This window comes from Homalodisca vitripennis, chromosome 4 (genome assembly GCF_021130785.1).
Source record: "Homalodisca vitripennis isolate AUS2020 chromosome 4, UT_GWSS_2.1, whole genome shotgun sequence".
Taxonomy (NCBI): domain Eukaryota; kingdom Metazoa; phylum Arthropoda; class Insecta; order Hemiptera; family Cicadellidae; genus Homalodisca; species Homalodisca vitripennis.
In genome coordinates, this window is record NC_060210.1 from 196,718,760 (window position 1) to 196,739,372 (window position 20,613).

The 20,613-nt window shown below is 36.5% G+C and overlaps 1 protein-coding gene across 3 annotated transcripts in view; it reads left to right on the top strand.

Annotated features, from left to right (window-relative positions):
• The window catches only part of LOC124360858 (aryl hydrocarbon receptor protein 1), a 245,463-nt gene that overhangs the window by 214,095 nt on the left and 10,755 nt on the right, over window positions 1-20,613 (top strand). For all 3 annotated transcript variants that reach the window (XM_046814821.1, XM_046814819.1, XM_046814820.1), the window contains exons 5-7: window positions 13,315-13,524; window positions 18,649-18,836; window positions 19,920-20,026. In XM_046814821.1, coding sequence (XP_046670777.1) covers window positions 13,315-13,524; window positions 18,649-18,836; window positions 19,920-20,026 — 505 coding nt within the window. The remainder of the gene's footprint in view (window positions 1-13,314; window positions 13,525-18,648; window positions 18,837-19,919; window positions 20,027-20,613) is intronic.

The window sequence follows — 20,613 nt, forward strand, 5'->3', positions numbered from 1 at the left end:
AATCGTATAAACGAGAGAGTTGGATAAACGTGAGAATCGGATAAACGTGAGTGTAGTACAAACACGAGAATCGGATAAACGAGAGAGTTGGATAAATGCGAGAGTCGGATAAATGAGATTACACCTCACTTAATATTAAAAGTGCTATTAGTTCTTCAGGATTTATACACATTTAGTTATGAAAATAATATCCGATTTTATTTTGTGCTCTGTAACTAACAATTAATGAGACTTACATAAAAGTTTTATATCACGTTTTATACTTACATTTTTACAGGGTACGAGCTTGACATGATAATAAAGCACTAGAATTTTAATAACCAAGATATACATGAAACTAGTTCTCTGATTTCTTAAAAAAAATATCGATCTGTAAAAAATTTGCAGTATACGATGCTAGAATTGTATGTGCTTTTAAAGTAACTTAGTTCGGTATATTAAATTCCAGTCTTCTCATCACATACGCGTTGCGTATATGATGCTCGTATTGGCTCCTTTGTAACAATGTGTAAAAGCACTCCCAGTATAGTACAAACGTGTACTTTTGTACGCCATAATGTAAATATTCGTGGATGCAAAACACACAAACCTCATGAGTTTCGGTTAATGAGACATTTTTATCCTGGTTTAACTTCACCATCCTTGTATGCAGGTAGTTGTTGTAAGTCGGTGGAGTTGGTTCGTTTTGTTGAGAACCGAGTGCTGAGAGCCGGAAGCCGAGTGAACGACCCGGTCCGAACCCAAAACCAATAAGTGGTACGGCAGGAGCGGGCGAAGCTCAGCGGGACACAGGCTGGGGTAGACCGTCCAATAAATCCCCGGCAATCAGAAGAAACAAATAACAAACAATCCTAGTTAGGGTCGTGAGGTCAGTTTTTGTAAATCATGCGCTGAGCTCTTCATTACCTCTGTGGCCCCCCACCCCCACAGACGGCCTGTGCACCGACCACTAAAACTGCTGGAAAGACGTGAAGGAAATTGTGGCGCCTTTTTATCCGACCGTCTGAGACCCACGAATAGTTTACTGTGCGATGTTTGTAGCATTTTGGATGCTTCATTTGTTCCCAAACGAGGTCGTTTGTGCAATATAATCATTTATTAGAAATTTGAAACAGCTGTAAGATGTTAGCGAGCTAACATGGGGAAATTAAAGAACTAGGTGCAATGAAGCAACCTTGAGGAATACCCTGCATAAAAAAATGTTTAACGCCAAACTCTTTTGCGCCCTCCTATGATTAATATGCACTCAAGAACTTAATTTTTTTTTGTAAAATGTATATTTTTTATATTATAAAAAAACTAAAATGCATTTGGATGCATATTAATTATACGCTTAAATTAAATATCTCCCACACAATTGTCGACCAAAGAAACATAAAGGCATAAGAGTGTTTAACATTGTTCTTAAAAGGGTAAAATTAAGATAGCTATCATTGCAGCCGGCACATAAGGTGTTGAAAACGTCACTTTGACTCATTTTGCCCGTACTTCATCGTTTGAAGTCTACGTGTAAATAATGAAGTCACATTTTTGCATATCAACTCACGTTCTGCATGAACGAGTAGTATTTTTTGTTTGTATTTTACGTCCATAGGATAAAATTTGCGAGTCTACAGGGTGTGTCTCAGACGCCACCCGAAGCCTTAACTCTCTTTTTTCTCTTTCCCTCGTTTTTAGTGGCTAACTGTTCTCTCTTTTGTTAGAATTAGAGACGTCTTCAACACTGTCTTTTTACCTGTTGTTTTTGTTATCTTTATTGTTCTTATTGATTTATATTTTTTGCTTCCCGTCTTTTTCCTAGAATATTTTTGTTGTTATTTAATTAGTCTATTATACTAATATAACGGGGTTTTTCCATCAAGTAGTTTTGACTAAACTACAGCGGGTCTACAAATACTTATTTGTAATTTTATACTTTTATTGTTGTTAATTAAAATATGCACCTCAGCTTCTCTTCTGGTTGTTATGGGTTACTTTGTTGCAAATGCATTTAATTTATTGTTTTTTGAACCAGTTTTTTTAGTCTCAACCACAAGCGATTGAGATACTGTCCAAGTCAATGTGATGGGACACCGTCGAAGTAAATATATAAATATAACAGAGGGAAGTACAGAATATAACAGAGAAAGCCGATACGACCAGAGAGTCTTCAGTACGCTAGCGGTCGAAACGTAGTGTCAAGAGATGAGCCAGAGCCAGAGAGGGGGCAGAGGCCCCTGCAGCGCCGGTCGCCACAATGTTTATGTGTAGTGCGATATAAGTATTACAAATTATTGGAATGTAAACAGGAGAGCGGCAGAGAGCCGAGGCCCAGTCACGAGCTGTAGACTACTCCCCCGTATGCAAATAGCGGCCGTTACACTCTGATGGAGACGTCCATGGACCTTGTTTGTACTTACCGTCAACTGGCCGAGGACAAGGGCAAAAAACGCCTAAACGAAAATTTAAAATCGTGTCAGACCTTCTTTACACCTCGTTACTAGAGGCTCAGCGGGCATTCCCTAGAACACAGTTACTCTCGTAGTTCTACTAGTTCTGAAAACTATTTATTGTATAGCGCCACTTAAGAGGTCGTTGTCGGAAGGTGCAATTTGGTTGCACTCCACTTCAACATTGTGCAATAAAAATGTGTATACTTTTTCGCATTGAATCCTAAGCTTTTAGGGTATCGAAACCTCCTTACCTTTTAAGAATAACTCCATATCAACAAGACTTCCTATACTCAGAGTACGTAAATGAGAGCGGACTGTAAAAAAACGACTCTGAGTAACCCCTTCCCCCTCCCCACCGCTAGAAAAATGTTAAATTCCAAACAAATTTACGATCTTATTTTTAGTCGTAATATCATGATAGATGTCTCATTTTTAGGCTATGATCAAATACGTTTTTTTTTTTCTCAAAATGTTTAACATAGTCTTATTTTATCGTTTGAATAGTAAAAAAGTATACACTTTACAGAATAAACTAAACGATCGGATGCGTATTGATCATACGTTTAAAATGAGATATCTCCCAAAACGCTACGATAAAAAGTAAGGGTGTAAACGCGTTTCAAATTTAACATTTTTCTTATAGGGGAAAACTCTACAGTCGTTTCTCTAATCGGCCCCTAAACCATCTATCGACACAACCACCCAGCTACACCACTGTTTGATGAGAGCATGTTTTGTATTAGTTTTTTTTCGATTGTAGCATTTCTTCTCAGCTGTATTGAAGATTGATATTACTAGCAGTTACCCGCCGCTTCACATGCAATTTCGTAGGTTTTGCACCTGTATGAGCGCTTCTGGTTCGAGCGAATTATATTTCCGACACCAATGTTGAGTTTGCTTTGTTGCCACGATATGTCAAAAAGTGTAGTATATGGCCATTGTAATTTACTCCGGTGTTATTATTTTTTGTTCCATAGTGAATTTTGCCTTGTTTCCCCAATCAAGAAAATAAATACAGCACACAAGTCTAAAAAGCCTACTTCTATCTTTAAATCTATAGTAAAAGTAAGACAGTAACTTTGTCTTATATTTGCATTCCAGTACTGACCAAGCACTGCATACTTAGGCTAATAACTCTTGCTGAAATGTACAGTCTTTTTAAAGTACATTTTTACATAAACTTATAGTTTTCTTCTTTGGATATTTTCTTACTCTGTGCTCGTGTTGTTTCTATCAAGCTTACTCTATACATTCAAGATCATAAATTTAAACACATATAAAATAGTGGTAAAATTAAGTGCGCTGCCTTAAAACAATATTTACTCACAAAATTTTATTATATTTAACAGACTCATTAATTAATAATAATTTTAGCTGTAATGGCACTTTAGAGATCAAGGTGGGGTTTTCGTAATTTTAGGGACCAGTGGGGCGTAGCCCGGAGGGCTTTCGAAATAAGAATAGACCTATATGTTAACCAGGAACCCTAATAATGTTCATTACAATCTCAGTAAGATCGATCCACCGGTTTTATATGGTTGAGTAACAAACAAACACTTTACACACAAACAGACATCATTATATTTTATATACAAAAGGATAAAAGTGCAGGCCTATATTGTAATATTTTTACGTTTAGACCTAAATTCTTCTCGACTGAAAAATAACATGATTAATTCCTATGTTAAACGTTAATACACTGGATAGCCTATCAATCAATCACCGCATGCTCTATATCTGAAGAGTACAGTAATTCGAGAAGCTAGATTTAGCCGACATAAACAAGTCAGTTGGTAAAACTGCATTAGCACGAGTATATAATAACTGTTTTAACGTATTGGCACAGAGCCAGGTCAAGTTTTGATCGAGACCGGATGGTACATCTACGTATCGTAAATCATCCAAAGTAGTCAATGGATTTATATGTATGTACAGGGTGTCCACAAAGTCATGTCACACTTCATAAAAACTGTATTTACAAAAGTATATAGGCACAAGAATGAGATTAACATAGGATTAAAGAGAACTTTAAACAGTTTTACGTCATTGTATCTGAGCTCGACATGAGCACCACGAATCGCCCTGCAGACGTCCAAGCGAATTTTGATCTCCTCCCATATTTTGATCAGGACTTCTAGGGTAACTGATTCAACCGCAACTCTGATTCGTTGCTTTAAATGTTTAATATACTAGCATTGTGACGATGCACATTTCCAGATAAGTGAAAAACAGTTCTGTTTATAAATTTTTGATCCAGTTAATTTTCATGCAGAATAACAACAGTCATGCTTCTTTAATTTGGCATCTGGCTTCAAAGCATGCAATAGTTGAGGTTTTTTACCTTTAAATTGACATTTGCTCTTCAAAACTTTACGACTTGTACAGTATACGTATTATCAACACCGGCACGTTGCTTACTGCATACTATACTATTATTTATCCACATCTCTCTTATGCTGTTGGTAAAAATAATTACATAAAACAGATTTTTATTTTGCCAAAAAAGCAGTTAGAAGAATACATCGTCTTATTAAACCACTTGTTCTTGCAAATAGTTATTCAACTGATTAATATTCCTTACCTTTCCCTCAATTTATATGTTTCATACCCTACTTTACTTTAAACAAAACCCTGGACTTTTTCAACAACTTGTGCCACAAAATCTAAATATCAGATCAGAAACAAAAAAAATTTTACATTCCACATAATAAAACCTTTATTTTCCAAAACCAACTGTTTTATAATTCATTTATATTTTTCAACGCCCTCCTCTGACTACCTCAGGATGGAAATGACTATCAATATATTTTAAAAAGAGTTTGAAGAAGTTCTTAATTTCCAAGTATTTTTATAAGGTCAGGGAGTGTAAAAATGCATTTTAATTGTTCAAATTGTGTTATGTATTGGATGATGTAAACATTATTTACTCATGCCGATGCTTAGGATATGTTGAATGGCAATAAAGGATGATTTGATTGGATCACGTGTCAAGGTATCGAGAAAAAGTTCTTCTGTAGACTGGAAATTTTGCATGAAATTTCAAATCTACATAGGACAAGAATAAGTTATATGATGGTGCATGTCCGACCATGGAATTTGACTATTTATGAAGAATATCACTCAATATGCTGACGCAATTTATCTTTTATTTGCCGGGGATGTAACATTTTGTCGTTTTACTTTGTTGTCTTCTATCTGTCAATAGTAAAAGGTTTTGCATTGACTTTAGCGAAGCCTGTTACGCGACACATATTGTATAGTATACGACGGTCGGTAATACACACTCACTGTAGACGTCTTTGGGTGCGCGCCATGGCGCGGCGCGGCGGTAGGTACGGTGGTCTATGGGTCGGTCATGCGCGGGACATTACGCGGGCGCGGGAACGATGCCGGCACGGCTTGGCGGTAATTCGGACTCATCCACGGCTTCTGTGTTACACCGACCGCGACACCTCAAGGACCTACTTAGCCCCGTCATTTACAGACACTCTTCCTCACCTTTCAGTCGTCGCCACTCATTAGCGAACAAAACATCTCAATAACTGTGCACCCGCTAACAAAATTGCCATTTTTATTCGACGTAATTTATGACAGTGCACTTAGAACGCCAACTTTCTGTTTTTTTTACGAACTCGCCTTATCTTTGAACATTCCAATCTTGGGTATTTTGATAATTTTAATCGGTAGTGTTTCTTTCTCAGAAAAGATAAAACGCAGTCTCTCAGGAACACAAGCTTATCACTAGCGCAATCTGTTAACTGTTTTGTTTACTAACCTCAATCACTGAGTCGTCTTAGTTTTGATCGCCTTGATTTTGACAACTATTTTTTAGAAATTTCAACTGGTAATTTGTAAATTGTGTACACCACTAATTCGTGATGGTGGTTTCACTAATTTATTCATTCTTCCTACTCCAGTGCCAAAATAAGGTATAGTTCTAAAAATCACACAAGGATTGTCTGATCGGCTAGAACTAACTGACATAACCTCACTTTTTACAAGAACACAACATTTACATTACACACTGTATGCGTTTATTATCTTCGTAGCTATTGTGCAACGTCAGACTAAGCTCTCTCACATTAAGTTCAACATAAGGCTCAGCCATCTATGGGGCTTATTAACAATTAATTACAACCATTACCTTGCCTTGCTTGCACAGCTGCAAATTAGCAGAACAAATATGAGTGGCTCTCTCTGAGAACAAATTACAGCTGTTCCTTAATTGGAGAACAGGCGGCGTCAAATAAATTCGACCACGGTCTGGTTGGTTGACCGCTAATAAAACGGTTTGTACAAGAGCTCATCAACCACGGTGCACCTTATTATGCCGCTTTAGTTATGATATTATATTAGTTGTTAGTACATAGAGGAAGTAGGTCATACCGACGACTGTTCACTTTGAACTGATATTCCACGGGATCCTTCAGATTGCTTTTTATCTGAGTATGTTTCTCAGTGAAAGCAATAGGGTTGATGTACTTTTGCTGATCATCAACTTTGGAAATGCTTAGGTAGAATTGATGCGTGAGTAAGGAAGAATTGGCCATTAAGTACGTGGACAGGTTGGTGACAGATAATGTCCTTGACATAATTACGCTTTTATAAGTACTTTCCATTTGTTACTTTATCGATACTGTTGTTGAATTCTGTCACAATACCCAAAAACAGCCTATATTACTATGTGACGTAGAATATTTAGGTTTATTCTTTGCTAACCTTACAGTTCTGCAAATTCTGTGAGCAGATTCTGGACGCTAACACACTTCTCTCGCCTTTAACCTTGAGGTATAGTGACTTTATCCATGTGCACTATATTTCAAAACCAACGTCTATTGATTGATTGAAATCCTTTTGTTTAATCTTCTTATTGGGTGGATGGACCCTCTAAAGGAGAATTTTGGAGAAGACGATTGCCATTGATAAAGCGTTCAAGTCTGACGTCACTCAGCAGGCGCTTTCTGCATCAGCAGAAGATTTTGAGTCTGGATCTGCAGAAGACGAAAACAATAGACATTCACACATGTTGCTTTTAGAAATCATGAAGGAGTTCTCACATTCATAATTTTATCTCGTAGAAAGACAATTGTATTTTGTATTTGTATTTACTTTACTGTCGTACTGGCACATAATTCTGTATGACAAAGTCAGTGGTACAAATGTATATAAACTAATTTATTTTACATACAACAATATTGTACTAAAACTAAACTCAAACTTAACAAATTTTAAAATTCTTAAAATATCTAAAACATTATAAAATGAACAAATTAAAAACATTTTAAGTCAAATATAAAATCAAAGTTACAGACAGTTAACACAGGATGAAATAAATCAACAAATGAATCCAAACAACAACAAAAACACGCTAAAACTCCAAACTAGTGTCAAGGAACTCCCCAACCGAGTAAAACTCCTCCCTGATCAAGAACTCTTTCAGTTTACTTTTAAATCTTGTTTCTATGGGTTCGTTTTTTATATTTCGGGGCGATCAAGAGAAGAACCTCGCTCCAGCATTGTGCGGTAAATTTCCAGCTAAAGCTGAAGATGGGGAGACTGGCTTAAATTAATGCCAGCTCTAGCGTTGTGCTCATGAATTCCATTATCTGTTAATGTATTTTTGCTTTTAAATTTGGAAAAAACAATGGTTTCATAAATGTACAAACCAGGAAACGTCATTATACTCAACTCCAAAAATACGTTTCTGCATGAACTTCTTCTCCTGAGTCCAGCTATCAATCGAACTGCACGTTTCTGCAACACCAACACTCTTTTCAACAAAGCCTGAGATGCTGAGCCTCAGACTATCAGACCGTATCTCATCCGAGACTCGATCAGTGCGTGGTAGATAAGTTTCATCAGAAATTGATTCCTATACTTTGTAATTGTGGAAGATAAAGGTAAATCATTGGATGTGTTGACAAACAATGTCAATCAGATCCTCAGCCTGCAAAGTAAACTACCCAAATAGGCGTGGGAATGGAGCGGACATAACAGTAGTCCTTTTCACGTCCCCAAGCTGCGTCGGCCGGATGGGAATATCCTCTCCTGCCCGACCACAGCCACGAGGACTAATGCGAGGCCGCGCCGCGTAAAGAATGGGGTTTACACTGATTGCGATGTAGACATCAAGGTCCGCGGGTCCTTGGGTCGCCGTTCACTCGGGGCTTTATGTGGCGGTATGGGTATGGGGTGCCGACACCTGCCGGGGCTCGAGCCTTCAGACGTCTTCTTTACTTCCAGGATCCAGATCAGGTTAGTTAGCGTGGTGCCACTAGAACTATTCTCAAAGGTCTATTCAATTTCCGTTTGTCAACAAATTCCTTGTGTGCTTCGTAGAAGATTACTCTGAAAATATTAATCCCTACAGATTAGATGTTCCCAGTTGTTAAAGATTATAAATTTAGATTTTCTCAGCAGCACCATTGGGAATTCGTGAGAATGAAAATAGTTGGAATGGACCCTAGGAAGATAATACTGACATCTTTCATGCACATTTTAATTCTGAATGGTGACATGGTAAACATGGACCCTTGGAAGGTAATACTGACACCTTTCATTGATTATCTCAGCAGCACATTTGGAAATTTGTGAGAAGGAAAACAGTTGAATGGGCCCTAAGAAGATAATACCCACATATCTCATACATATTGTAATTTTGAATGGTGACATTGTAAACATGGACCCTTGGAAGGTAATACTGCCACCTTTCATTGATTATCTCAGCAGCACATTTGGAAATTTGTGAGAAGGAAAACAGTTGGAATGGGCCCTAAGAAGATAATACCCACATATCTCATACATATTGTAATTTTGAATGGTGACATGGTAAACATGGACCCTTGGAAGGTAATACTGACACCTTTCATTGATTATCTCAGCAGCACATTTGGAAATTTGTGAGAAGGAAAACAGTTGGAATGGGCCCTAAGAAGATAATACCCACATATCTCATACATATTGTAATTTTGAATGGTGACATGGTAAACATGGACCCTTGGAAGGTAATACTGACACCTTTCATTGATTATCTCAGCAGCACATTTGGAAATTTGTGAGAAGGAAAACAGTTGGAATGGGCCCTAAGAAGATATCTCATACATATTGTAATTTTGAATGGTGACATGGTAAACATGGACCCTTGGAAGGTAATACTGACACCTTTCATTGATTATCTCAGCAGCACATTTGGAAATTTGTGAGAAGGAAAACAGTTGGAATGGGCCCTAAGAAGATATCTCATACATATTGTAATTTTGAATGGTGACATGGTAAACATGGACCCTTGGAAGGTAATACTGACACCTTTCATTGATTATCTCAGCAGCACATTTGGAAATTTGTGAGAAGGAAAACAGTTGGAATGGGCCCTAAGAAGATATCTCATACATATTGTAATTTTGAATGGTGACATGGTAAACATGGACCCTTGGTAGATAATATACTCTCACATTTTAATTTTGAATGTTGACATGGTAAACTCTGAGAATACTTGTGTGGTGAGAGATAATAGGATAGGATAATTAGGAATTTCCTCTATCCCTCATAATTGTATAGCTGCTCCACATCTTGCTTCAATCACAGAAGTACGTGGAGGAGTAAAGTCTCCTAGTGGTGACTATTGCAAAAAGCCGAAATTTGAATACCAAATTTAATAACTTCGTGGTGTGACAACTGAAGATTCCACGTCTGATGGCTTTGTTTGATGAAAAGATGATAGTCTTTGTCGAGAAAAATCCAAGTCTCGATGACTGGGATGGTGCTTTTCTAATATAAGCTCTTTACCATCATGAGCAAGAGCATTCAACATCAAGGTATCCTCTTTTCAACCCAGCATAAACGGGACAATATACTATTACATACACAAGATTTAGACTTGTACTAGCTTTACAACCTTCCCCGTACCCAATCTAATGTAGTGAAAGGCTAACAGTCAAGGATATTCACTTCTCCAGGTTACGTCACAGAACACAAAACCGTGACAAAGACGAAGAAAGAGTTTTCAGGATCATCCTCTCAACATGCTCGTTAACGTCACAACTTCTTCGGTCCAACCTCATGGAAACATTCGGTATTTTGCTGAAATGGAGTCTTGGAATAATTCAAAGGTGAACTGGATCCATCCGTTAGCAGGATTTGCCTATTTCCAAGTGATATTATGGCTAAATTGGTATGAAGTGTTATATCTCCCTAAAAATTAAAAAGTAGCCAGACTCTTAAATTCTTGAAAAGATACTTTATTCTTGCAAATCACAAATAGAAATGCTTGATTTAAACATGATAAATGCTTTTGACAGTAAAGATAAAACAGAAGAAACCCCAAAATAATAATTTTGGTACTATTAGAAATCATTACAGCGGTAATCGTTCATTATTTATCATGTTGAAGATAGGACACAAAAGAAACTAAAATGTCAGAATAATTTAGAAGCAAACTTTATTTTCCAAAAATGATTTTTATAATCTGAAATCATGATTATAACAGGCAGTGTGCAACAAGAGTAACAAGGGTTTGGCTTTGTAATGAAGACACATTTTAGTAGTCTACCGTCATTGAAATCCGGGGCCAATATAAATTTGTTCTAAGCCTTAAAACTGTCTGATGGAAGAGCTTTCATGGAAGGCATGATTCCAAATGGCCCCTATGCATATTCCGCAACAGAGCTTTCTAGTCGTAAAAATATCACATTCATAACAAAGATTGCCTAAATGGTTGGATATTTGGCTATTGTGGCTTAGTAGGGGACAAACCTTCTCTAGGTTCTTTGTTTAAAGTGTGTTGTTGACAATGGAAGGTTTGAGAGGATAGAAGGATTTCGGACATTGACATCGTTCTATGTTACAAAATGCTTAACATGACGTTTCGGGGATTTAAATCTAACCCCTTCATCAGGTGGAGAGGTAATTAATACATAACAAAAGAAAGGAGAAGATTAGAATAGAAAGAAAATAAAAGGTGGTCAAGCATACCAGAAAGCTGCTTGGAGTCCAGATATATGAGAACATTTTTAACTACCTGATGAAGAGGTTAGATTTCAATTCTCGAAACGTCGTGTTATACATGTTGTCACATATAACGATGGTAAATGTCCGAAATCCTATTATCCTCCTCTAGCTAGGTGTTGAACTCTCCGGGTGATCGTCCTGGCGGAGACCCGGCAGCTCTGTGCCGGATGGCCGGATGTCGGATCGTGGTGTACGGGCCCGTAGCTGTGACATGCCCCATGTTACCTCCCACACTTGACCGCTCGCTTTAATTACATTAGATTGTCAATGTACCGCGAGATCGGTATCGGCTTCCGGTCGCGCGGAGTCCGCCGTCACTGCGGATTATAAACTGCCGCCGGACACTACCTGGAAATATTTATAATGAACGTTTCTACCATCAGTTGGCCAGCGTAAATCACCGCGGATTACTCTCCTTGAAAGCAATTAGAATTTACACGCTCTGTTCGATCAGACCGATGCACCGTTACACATATTTATACTATGCAAATTACTCACTGGACGCTTACGGAATGAGTAATCAGAAGTACATAACGTAATCTAATCGTTTAAAATGCATTTTTGAAGCGCTAGGATTTGGAAGCGTTTCAACAATTTTTTTCCAGGTCAGAATTTTCCCCGCTCTTCTTCTACTACAGCTTTCTTCAAAACTATATACCCTGATATATGTTGCTCTTTACAAGAAAACAGAAGCAGAATTAATAGGATTTTCCGGAACAATTTGCCATCGTTTAGTGATACAATGTTACTGATTTGTTTGTATCACTGTGATTTTCCGAACATTTGATCGTTTAGTGATACAAGTGTTACTGATTTTTGTATCACTGAACGATGGCAAATGTCCTGGAAAAATCCTGTTTCCTTCACAATCATTCCATCGTCAAAACCGAACTTCAAACAAAGAAAAAGACGAACATCATTGTAAATTAAATTATTGTTTATTTGGTTTCACTTAACGCTTCTATTTGCCTTCATATTTTAATCTAAAAAAATCTAAAGTTAAACCAAATATAATGTAACTTAAAGAAAGTTCTAGATAGACAGTCATGCCAAAACTTGAATTTTAAGAGACAATTTTTAGTGCCAATTACTGGGCGATCTCAGAGCGACTCTCAAATCCTGTCTGTGACCGTAGCACTTTTTATCAGTACCATCGACCTTGTACTGTATCGACTCTCCCTCTTATTCTGTTTGATAACGTTATCGTACAGGCCAGTGGCCTATGAGGACGGGCAGAATAAGGCTAAAAAGGGGATCGGTCTATCCTTAAAAAACCATCTGGACAAATCAGCACGTTCCTTCCTCTCTACATTACGAACGGTAATACACAAACACGCGGTGGTGAATCGAAGACTCGGTAAAAGTTATGGAGAAGGTTTGGAGTCCCTCAGGAATCAATACTCAGTCCTATTGTTTTTCTAGTACTATGTCAAAAACATAGGATTAACATTACTGCGGGGAAGACTTTTACATTACGTTGAGGATACGACAATCTGTTTCAGCGACAAATAAAAAAACAATCCTGGAACTATTTTTTGTTGTTGTTTAAATTAAAAATTGTGTCCAACATTTTAACAGCCTCAAAAGCAAATTTCCTGAATTTGGCATTGTGATCAGGAGATTCCAATGACGAGCCAGGCGTCTTATTGGACGTTACTATGATAAATGAAGTGGATTTATGGTGTGCGTTTGTAACAAATTTTAAATAACTAATTCTGACAATTGATGTACATTTTGTGTTTCTTCAGCATAAAGAAATTTGAATTTGAATTTGAATAGCAGATTCCGATGTAGACCTCCATCCTACTATCCTACCTCTTCTTCTTCAATCCGAATGTATTCAACTGTAATTTATTTCACATGGATTTTGTTACAGTCCGACATCGTCCACCAGTCCGTGTATGAACTGGTTCACTCGGAAGACCGGGAGGAGCTACAGAGACAGCTTATGTGGAACTCCTTCCTGCCCGCAGAGTCCGCGGGTCTTTCCCTCCAGGAGGCTCTCCAGCCAGACCGTCTCCAGCTGCTCGAGAGAAGCTTCACCGTCCGCTTTAGGTGTCTTCTGGACAATACTTCCGGATTCTTGGTAAGCGATAGTGTTCGAGGCCTTTATTAGTCCTGTTGATGGTCGGATATTTCTAGTTGGTGTTTTTCAAAATGTGTAGAGACATGCCTTTTCTAGATGGCACCTAGGAAGTGAAGATAATTAGTTCTTTGGTGGAAAGGGTGAATCAATGTTTTGAAAATTCTTACTCCTTCTTCTTGAGCTTTGAAGATTCTTACTCCTTCCTCTTGAGCTTTGAAGATTATTACGCCTTCCTCTTGAGCTTTGCAGATTCTTACTCCTTCCTCTTGAGCTTTGAAGAATCTTACTCCTTCCTCTTGAGCTCCGAGGATTCTTACTCCTTCCTTTTGAGCTTTGAAGGTTCTTACTCCTTCCTCTTGAGGCGAGCATTAGGCGGCCTATACTCGCCTAGTGGATCTCATTAGGCGAGTATAGGACGCAGATTTCAGCGTCTATGGCATGCGTCATGACAGCAAGATTTACGTGGAGCTCAAGAGGAAGGAGTAAAGCAGTTAGAATCTTCAAAACACGCCTTTTACTACCCATTAATTGCATATATTATTAAGGATGCGACAAGCCTTCTTAAAATCACTCCACTGTCTATTTATCTGTGCTGTAACTTTTGATGGACAGGTCGTAGAGACTTAAACCTGATACATAGATTACTTTTGATCTAAGGAAGATAAAGTAAAAGTAAAGTAAAGTAAAGATGTATTATTTTACCAGGCGAAGTTAGGGCTAAGAAGCTCTCTCCAACACTTAACTTGGAGACCAATAGCTTAAAGGTGACACCACCAATGGCCGGGCTGCTTGCAAGGACAGGATCGCTCAGCGGTCACCCATCCAAGCAGGAGCCACGCTCGACGTTGCTTGATCCGGTTATCTTGCGATAACCGTTGTATTCGCTACACTACGCCATTGGCCATTGGAAGATGACTTGCTTTTCGGTCAGAAATTCAAAGGCCTACGGTTACTTTCAGTTTTGATAGAAGTTAGGTTAGTCAGAACATCCAACACCAGTCCCTGTTAGTATCCTATCTTTTTGTGTTCCTTTCATGGACACAATCCGTAAGTTTCACAAATTTTAGGCATAAAAAGGAATATTTTTAGCTTTAGATCAATTTTCACTTATCAGGGAGAAAATTTCAAGTCAGTTCGGTGAAGACGTTATGTTCTATCGAATCCTTCGATACTCCTTATATCGATTTGTATAACTGTGGAATTTGTGTACAATGTGTACTGCAATAGGCTCTACAGTGATCGACAATTATGTTTTTGTAATCTTGACACTTCCTTTACTTCCTACGTAGAAATGGTGGGAAGGGTTGATTCAATGCGAATGTTAAGTTCAACTCGATTTCAGCTTCCGCTTAGAGCAGCGTCTGAAGTCAAACTCTGTGACAGACTTGACTGTTGGAATCTGGAATCAACATCCACCTGAAGATATCGAAAATAGTCGGCGACGAAGAAGCTCAAAACGAAATCTTATTATCGTTTCGACTTCAGACGATGCACTGAGTGGAAGCTGAAATTGAGCTGAACTTAACATTCGTGATACTTCCTTGCATAGGATAAATGCCTCGTGTTATAACAGAGAGATGATTGGCAGATACAGAATACAATCCTAGACGCAATAATCAAAAATTCCCTAGAGAGCAACCAAATATTAAGTTGTATACGAACCTGTAGAAAATTTTGTGTTTTACCTAGGACTAAAACAAGTTTATTTTATATTTAACCAAAATTTATTATTTTATTTAGTATTCTTAAGATTTGGTGTAGCTTTTTTCAGTTAATTACTTAAAATCTCAAATTTTTTATTTTATGGTTTTAAATGTTTATAACTTTACACATATTTTTGACGTTAAGTGGTAAAGAGGACTTGTAGTCCTAACTTCGCCTCTAATAAAGACATTTTGAATTTAATTTATAACCTTCTCTAACCTTGAAATAACCTTTGATTTCATTAAATTTGAGATCAATTTAGATTGAAACTGAAACTAACAATCCCAAATAATGTATTTTATAACAGGTAAAAACTAAAATTTATCGTTTCAATTTAGAACCATAAATTATAATCTTGGATCGATAATTCTTTGTGGGCCCTAGATGCGATGATGATATAATATTCGTTTAGTAGGTGATGTGAAAGCCGGAATTAATTACGAATTACTTTTTATTCAGAAGGGAAATTGAAGTTGCAGGTGTGGTATGACTGGTGGACAGGAAATTGGCACTGCCACACAAAAACAAACGCGTGTGTCCTTTCCTTTTGGCTACCGAAGTGCTGAAACTTTTTTGAGCAAATAAATTGTGGATTTTAGTGACTTAGATAACATTTCAAATACTTTAACGTAATTAGATAATTCAGCTAGGTATTTTGTTAAAATTATAAAATAAAAAAGCGAATCAGTTGATTGTAGTTACAGGTACAGATTTGGATTACCGATATGACTGAGATTGTGTCTACACATTATTTATTTGTCTAAATGGAACAAAAAAGATTTTCTGCTCTTCCTTTTCTGAATAATTGAATGAAATAATGAATGAATAACAATTAGATTTATTTTCAGCAGTAACAATAATAAAACAAATAATACATTAATTTCAGATCAAAAATTATACCCACAAATTAAGCAGTAGAGATACAATAACAGGAGTTACATTAAAATTTAGCTTTTTTATTTCAGCGCTTGTAAATACAAAGCATATAATTTACAAAAATACCTTCTTGGTTTCATGTAGATAACAAGGAGCAAGGGTTTCGCTTTTTGGCGCTTTTCAACCAAATTGTAACTTTGAACATTTATAACTCGGAAATTTGTGATCCAATTTCCACCAAATTGTAAATAAGAAAGGTAAAGGTTTTTTATGTCTATGTAATTTTACAGTCTTATGAAAAAGTTGTTAACAAATTACTATTTTAACTTTTATTATTGGCCGGGCAGTTCAAAATATTTTACTATTGGCCTAATTATGAAGCTCTTAAAAACCACCATTACTTGTGAAATTATGTAAACCACTATTTAAAACGTTTAATTTTTAACCCAGTTTTAATTTAATTTACCGTGGTCGACAAACGCCTGTTCTTTTGAGCGCTAAAAACACCAGACTGTCCAGGGCGGTATTGCCATGTAAATAATAATATATACTTTATTATTGTATACATAAGAAAAGAATTCGTATCCAACCATTTCATTATACTGTCAAAAATTACGCCTATGTGTTTGTAATTTAATTAATATCAAATTCTAATTTAGGTAATTTATACAATCATGAGTAATAAGATCTTTTAATGAATAATCATTATTGCTCCAAGATAAATAGTCATTAATTTAGTTTTATAAACGTTAATGGAAAAGGTATTTTGATCGAGATGATGAATTACCATAATATCATTTAGTGCTTTTATCTGAACATCTTCCCAGTCCTTCCCCCCTAATAAATTAAACAGTCATCTGGAAACATATGGTAGATCGAGTTGTCTGTAGATAATAACGTTATGACATTGTGGTAAAGTAGTTTTACTCATTTACACTTTCCCAAAATTGTACCCCTTGGTAGCAACCCTGAGTCCTCATGCAAAGTCAAATATTATTTATTGCCATGTAACATAAATACATGCATTGGCTTGCGTCAAAATAACCATTGAAACATAATATTTAATTTATTAATAACCAACATGGTACATGACAGAATAAAATAATTTTTCTAGTAAAAAGACCTTAATTTCCTTTTAAAACTAGATCAATTTCTGTTCTTAAACAGTCATGTTGGGCACTGCATAATACTATGACGTGATAAAATTATAATAAGTGTGATAAAATGTGTAGTGTGTAAAGGAATATTTAAATTTATTCTCATTTCTAAGACTGTTTAGATTGTGGGATAAAAAACTGAAAAATACTACGGTTCTGTTAAACAATGTGTAAAATATATAAATGCGAGGTAAAGTTAGGATTTTAAACTTCTGAAAAATAAGTTTGTAGGGCTTCCTTTGACGAATTCCATCAATAATCCGCAACGCCTTCTTTTGTAACATAAAAATACACTTAAAATTTTTCTAATCCCCAGATTTCCACAGTGTAAGTCGAGTATGAGAAAACCAGATCATAGTATGCTGTAAGAAGTATAAACATTACAAAAATTCCAGAACACATCTTCCGTGTTACATTGTTTATAAGTGAGGGAAAATTCAAATTCCTGTCAACAGGCAGATCCAAGAACTTAACATAGTGTTCAGAAACGAACCTCACGTTATCAATACCAACACCTAGACCATCATAGCGCTTCCATGTGATTGTAAAATTTAGTGATTTGGTCTTTCAAGAGTATAGCCAAACAATTTTCTCTAAGCCACTGGAAAATCAATCATTTTAGATTCCACACACGTTTTACACTCCAAGGCCTTGCGACAATGACTGTCTAAAATAATTGACGTCTCTTCTGCAAACAAGCACAAATAGGGATCTGCATTACAATACCTGATGTCATTGATATAATATATAAAATGAACAAAAGTGGTCCGAGAATGGAGCCTTGGAGGACTCCCAACTTTACTGCTTGCACATCAGCATACTGCATTGAATTTTATTCATATTGGGAAAGCAGTGTTACTACATTGGTTACATATTGAATTATGATTTCAGCTTATTTATATAAGAGCTTAGTTGATGTAATATAAAATACGAATACTAAACTGGTAAAACTATTTAGGCATATTATTTATTTGTTTCACTAATCTGTAACTTTGAAATACCTGGTATTTAACGCTAAAACGATTTCATACATTGTTCTAGATTGATGATGATTACTGAGAATCAATTTTAGATCGTTATCGGTAAAACTATCAGATGTCTTATCGCTATAAAGATAACGAACTTGGAACTGGTCGAAGGCACTAGTTAGATAAGAAATTACTGAAATTTATTTTTTATGAACTTTCTTAAAACCATACTGTGACTCTACATTGGTTTGTTACAAAATCTGTTGATATTTTAGTAATTACTTAGTTCATTGTTTAGAATTAACGACCAAAGCAGCTCAATTTCGGCTGGTGGTTGACTCATGGGTTAGTCTGCCAATTTAATGTATGAACCCTCGACAAATAGACTATTTATCGCTGACAATGACTGTGAATTGCAGCGGCTGGACATTCGAGGACGTATCAAGATCCTGCATGGCCAGAACCGGAAGACGGAAGAGCCACCCTTGGCGCTGTTCGCCATCTGCACACCCTTCGGCCCTCCTTCGCTGCTAGAGATTCCCCACAAGGAAGTCATGTTCAAGAGCAAGCATAAGCTAGATCTTGCTCTTGTCTCCATGGACCAAAGGTAAGTTTCATGACTTTCATGCCCCTTAGTGCTAGGTATGAATTTGGATGGTTTGTTCTAATGAAATTGTGGAGAGCATGGACCAAAGATAAGATTCATGCTTCTTAGGGATAGGTATGAATTTGGGTGGTTTGTATCTAATGAAATTGTGGAGAGCATGGACCAAAGGTAAGATTCATGCTCCTTAGTGCTAGGTATGAATTTGGGTGGTTTGTTCTAATGAAATTGTGGAGAGCATGGACCAAAGATAAGATTCATGCTTCTTAGGGATAGGTATGAATTTGGGTGGTTTTATCTAATGAAATTGTGGAGACCATGGACCAAAGGTAAGATTCACGCTTCTTAGTGATAGGTATTAATTTGGGTGGTTTGTTCTAATGAAATTGTGGAGAGCATGGACCAAAGGTAAGATTCATGCCCCTTAGTGCTACGTATGAATTTGGGTGGTTTGATCTAATGACATTGTGGAGAGCATGGACCAAAGGTAAGATTCATGCTCATTAGTGCTAGTTATAAATTTGGGTGGTTTGTTCTAATGAAATTGTGGAGACCATGGACCAAAGGTAAGATTCATGCCCCTTAGTGCTAGGTATTAATTTGGGTGGTTCGATCTAATGAAATTGTGGAGAGCAGTTATAGGTTTCGATCCCATGTAGAAGTGAGTAAAGAATTACTTCCCCTATCTCCCACACTCATTTTATTAACTCACCTTAAGGGCAATTCTAGATTCAATGGTACATCCTAATTGAGAACATAAATCCTCTTTTAATTTTTATAGGTATATTTTTGGAAAATTTAGAGAATTAAATGCGGTCAAATTATTTGTCTGGTAAGCATTATTAGTAGATGAAAAATATTCAAGTGAAAAAGTGATCAATATGTATCAGAATCTGAAATAAGGATATAGATGAAAAATTGTGGAGAGCAGTAAAGTACAAAATAAAGGAAGTTCAACACTTCTATTTTGGACTTTTATCTGAACACATCTTGAAATTTCTAGATCTTGTGGTGAGTCCACCCAATGGTGCTAGCATACGTAGCTAGCACACACCAAGAATGTAATTTGATATGACTGTGTTCCAGAGGGAAAATGCTCCTTGGGTACTCAGATGCTGAACTGGCCAATATGGGAGGTTATGATCTAGTCCACTTTGATGATCTCGCATACGTAGCTAGCGCACACCAAGAATGTAAGTTGCCCTATACCTAATCTATAAAATTGTTGGTTCTAAAGAATATGTTAAATTCTGTTTTTGTTTGTATTAAAATATGTTGTATCACATACAGTTGATTTTTGTTTTTTGCTGGATCAAAAAATTGGGATTTTACTCCTCTTTATCTTCTAGAATCCAAAAACCTAATGAATGCTTTATAAATAAGAATGTTCTTAATTGCAATCAAACTGGTCTTTTTGTGGGTTTTGATCTACTGGTCCGGGATACTAGGAAAAATTAATAGTTAGTTTCGGTTTTATTTTTTAATAAAAGAATATTTTCCTTTCTCATTAAATATGTCTATGAATAAGTATTAACAGTCTTATGGACCCGAATTCTGGTAAAACTTAATTAAACTCCGTTTTGACATAAACAAGATAAATTAGATATATGGTTTTCAATAGCATTCATGTCTAATTAACCATAATATTTGCACTTTTTCTTATACGTTATTAAAAATTTCTAACAAAATACCATATATATTGGAGTAATCATGCCAAATTTCCCACTGCTTGTGTTATGGCAGCAGCATTCAAAGCAACAGAAAGCAATTATATTTACCT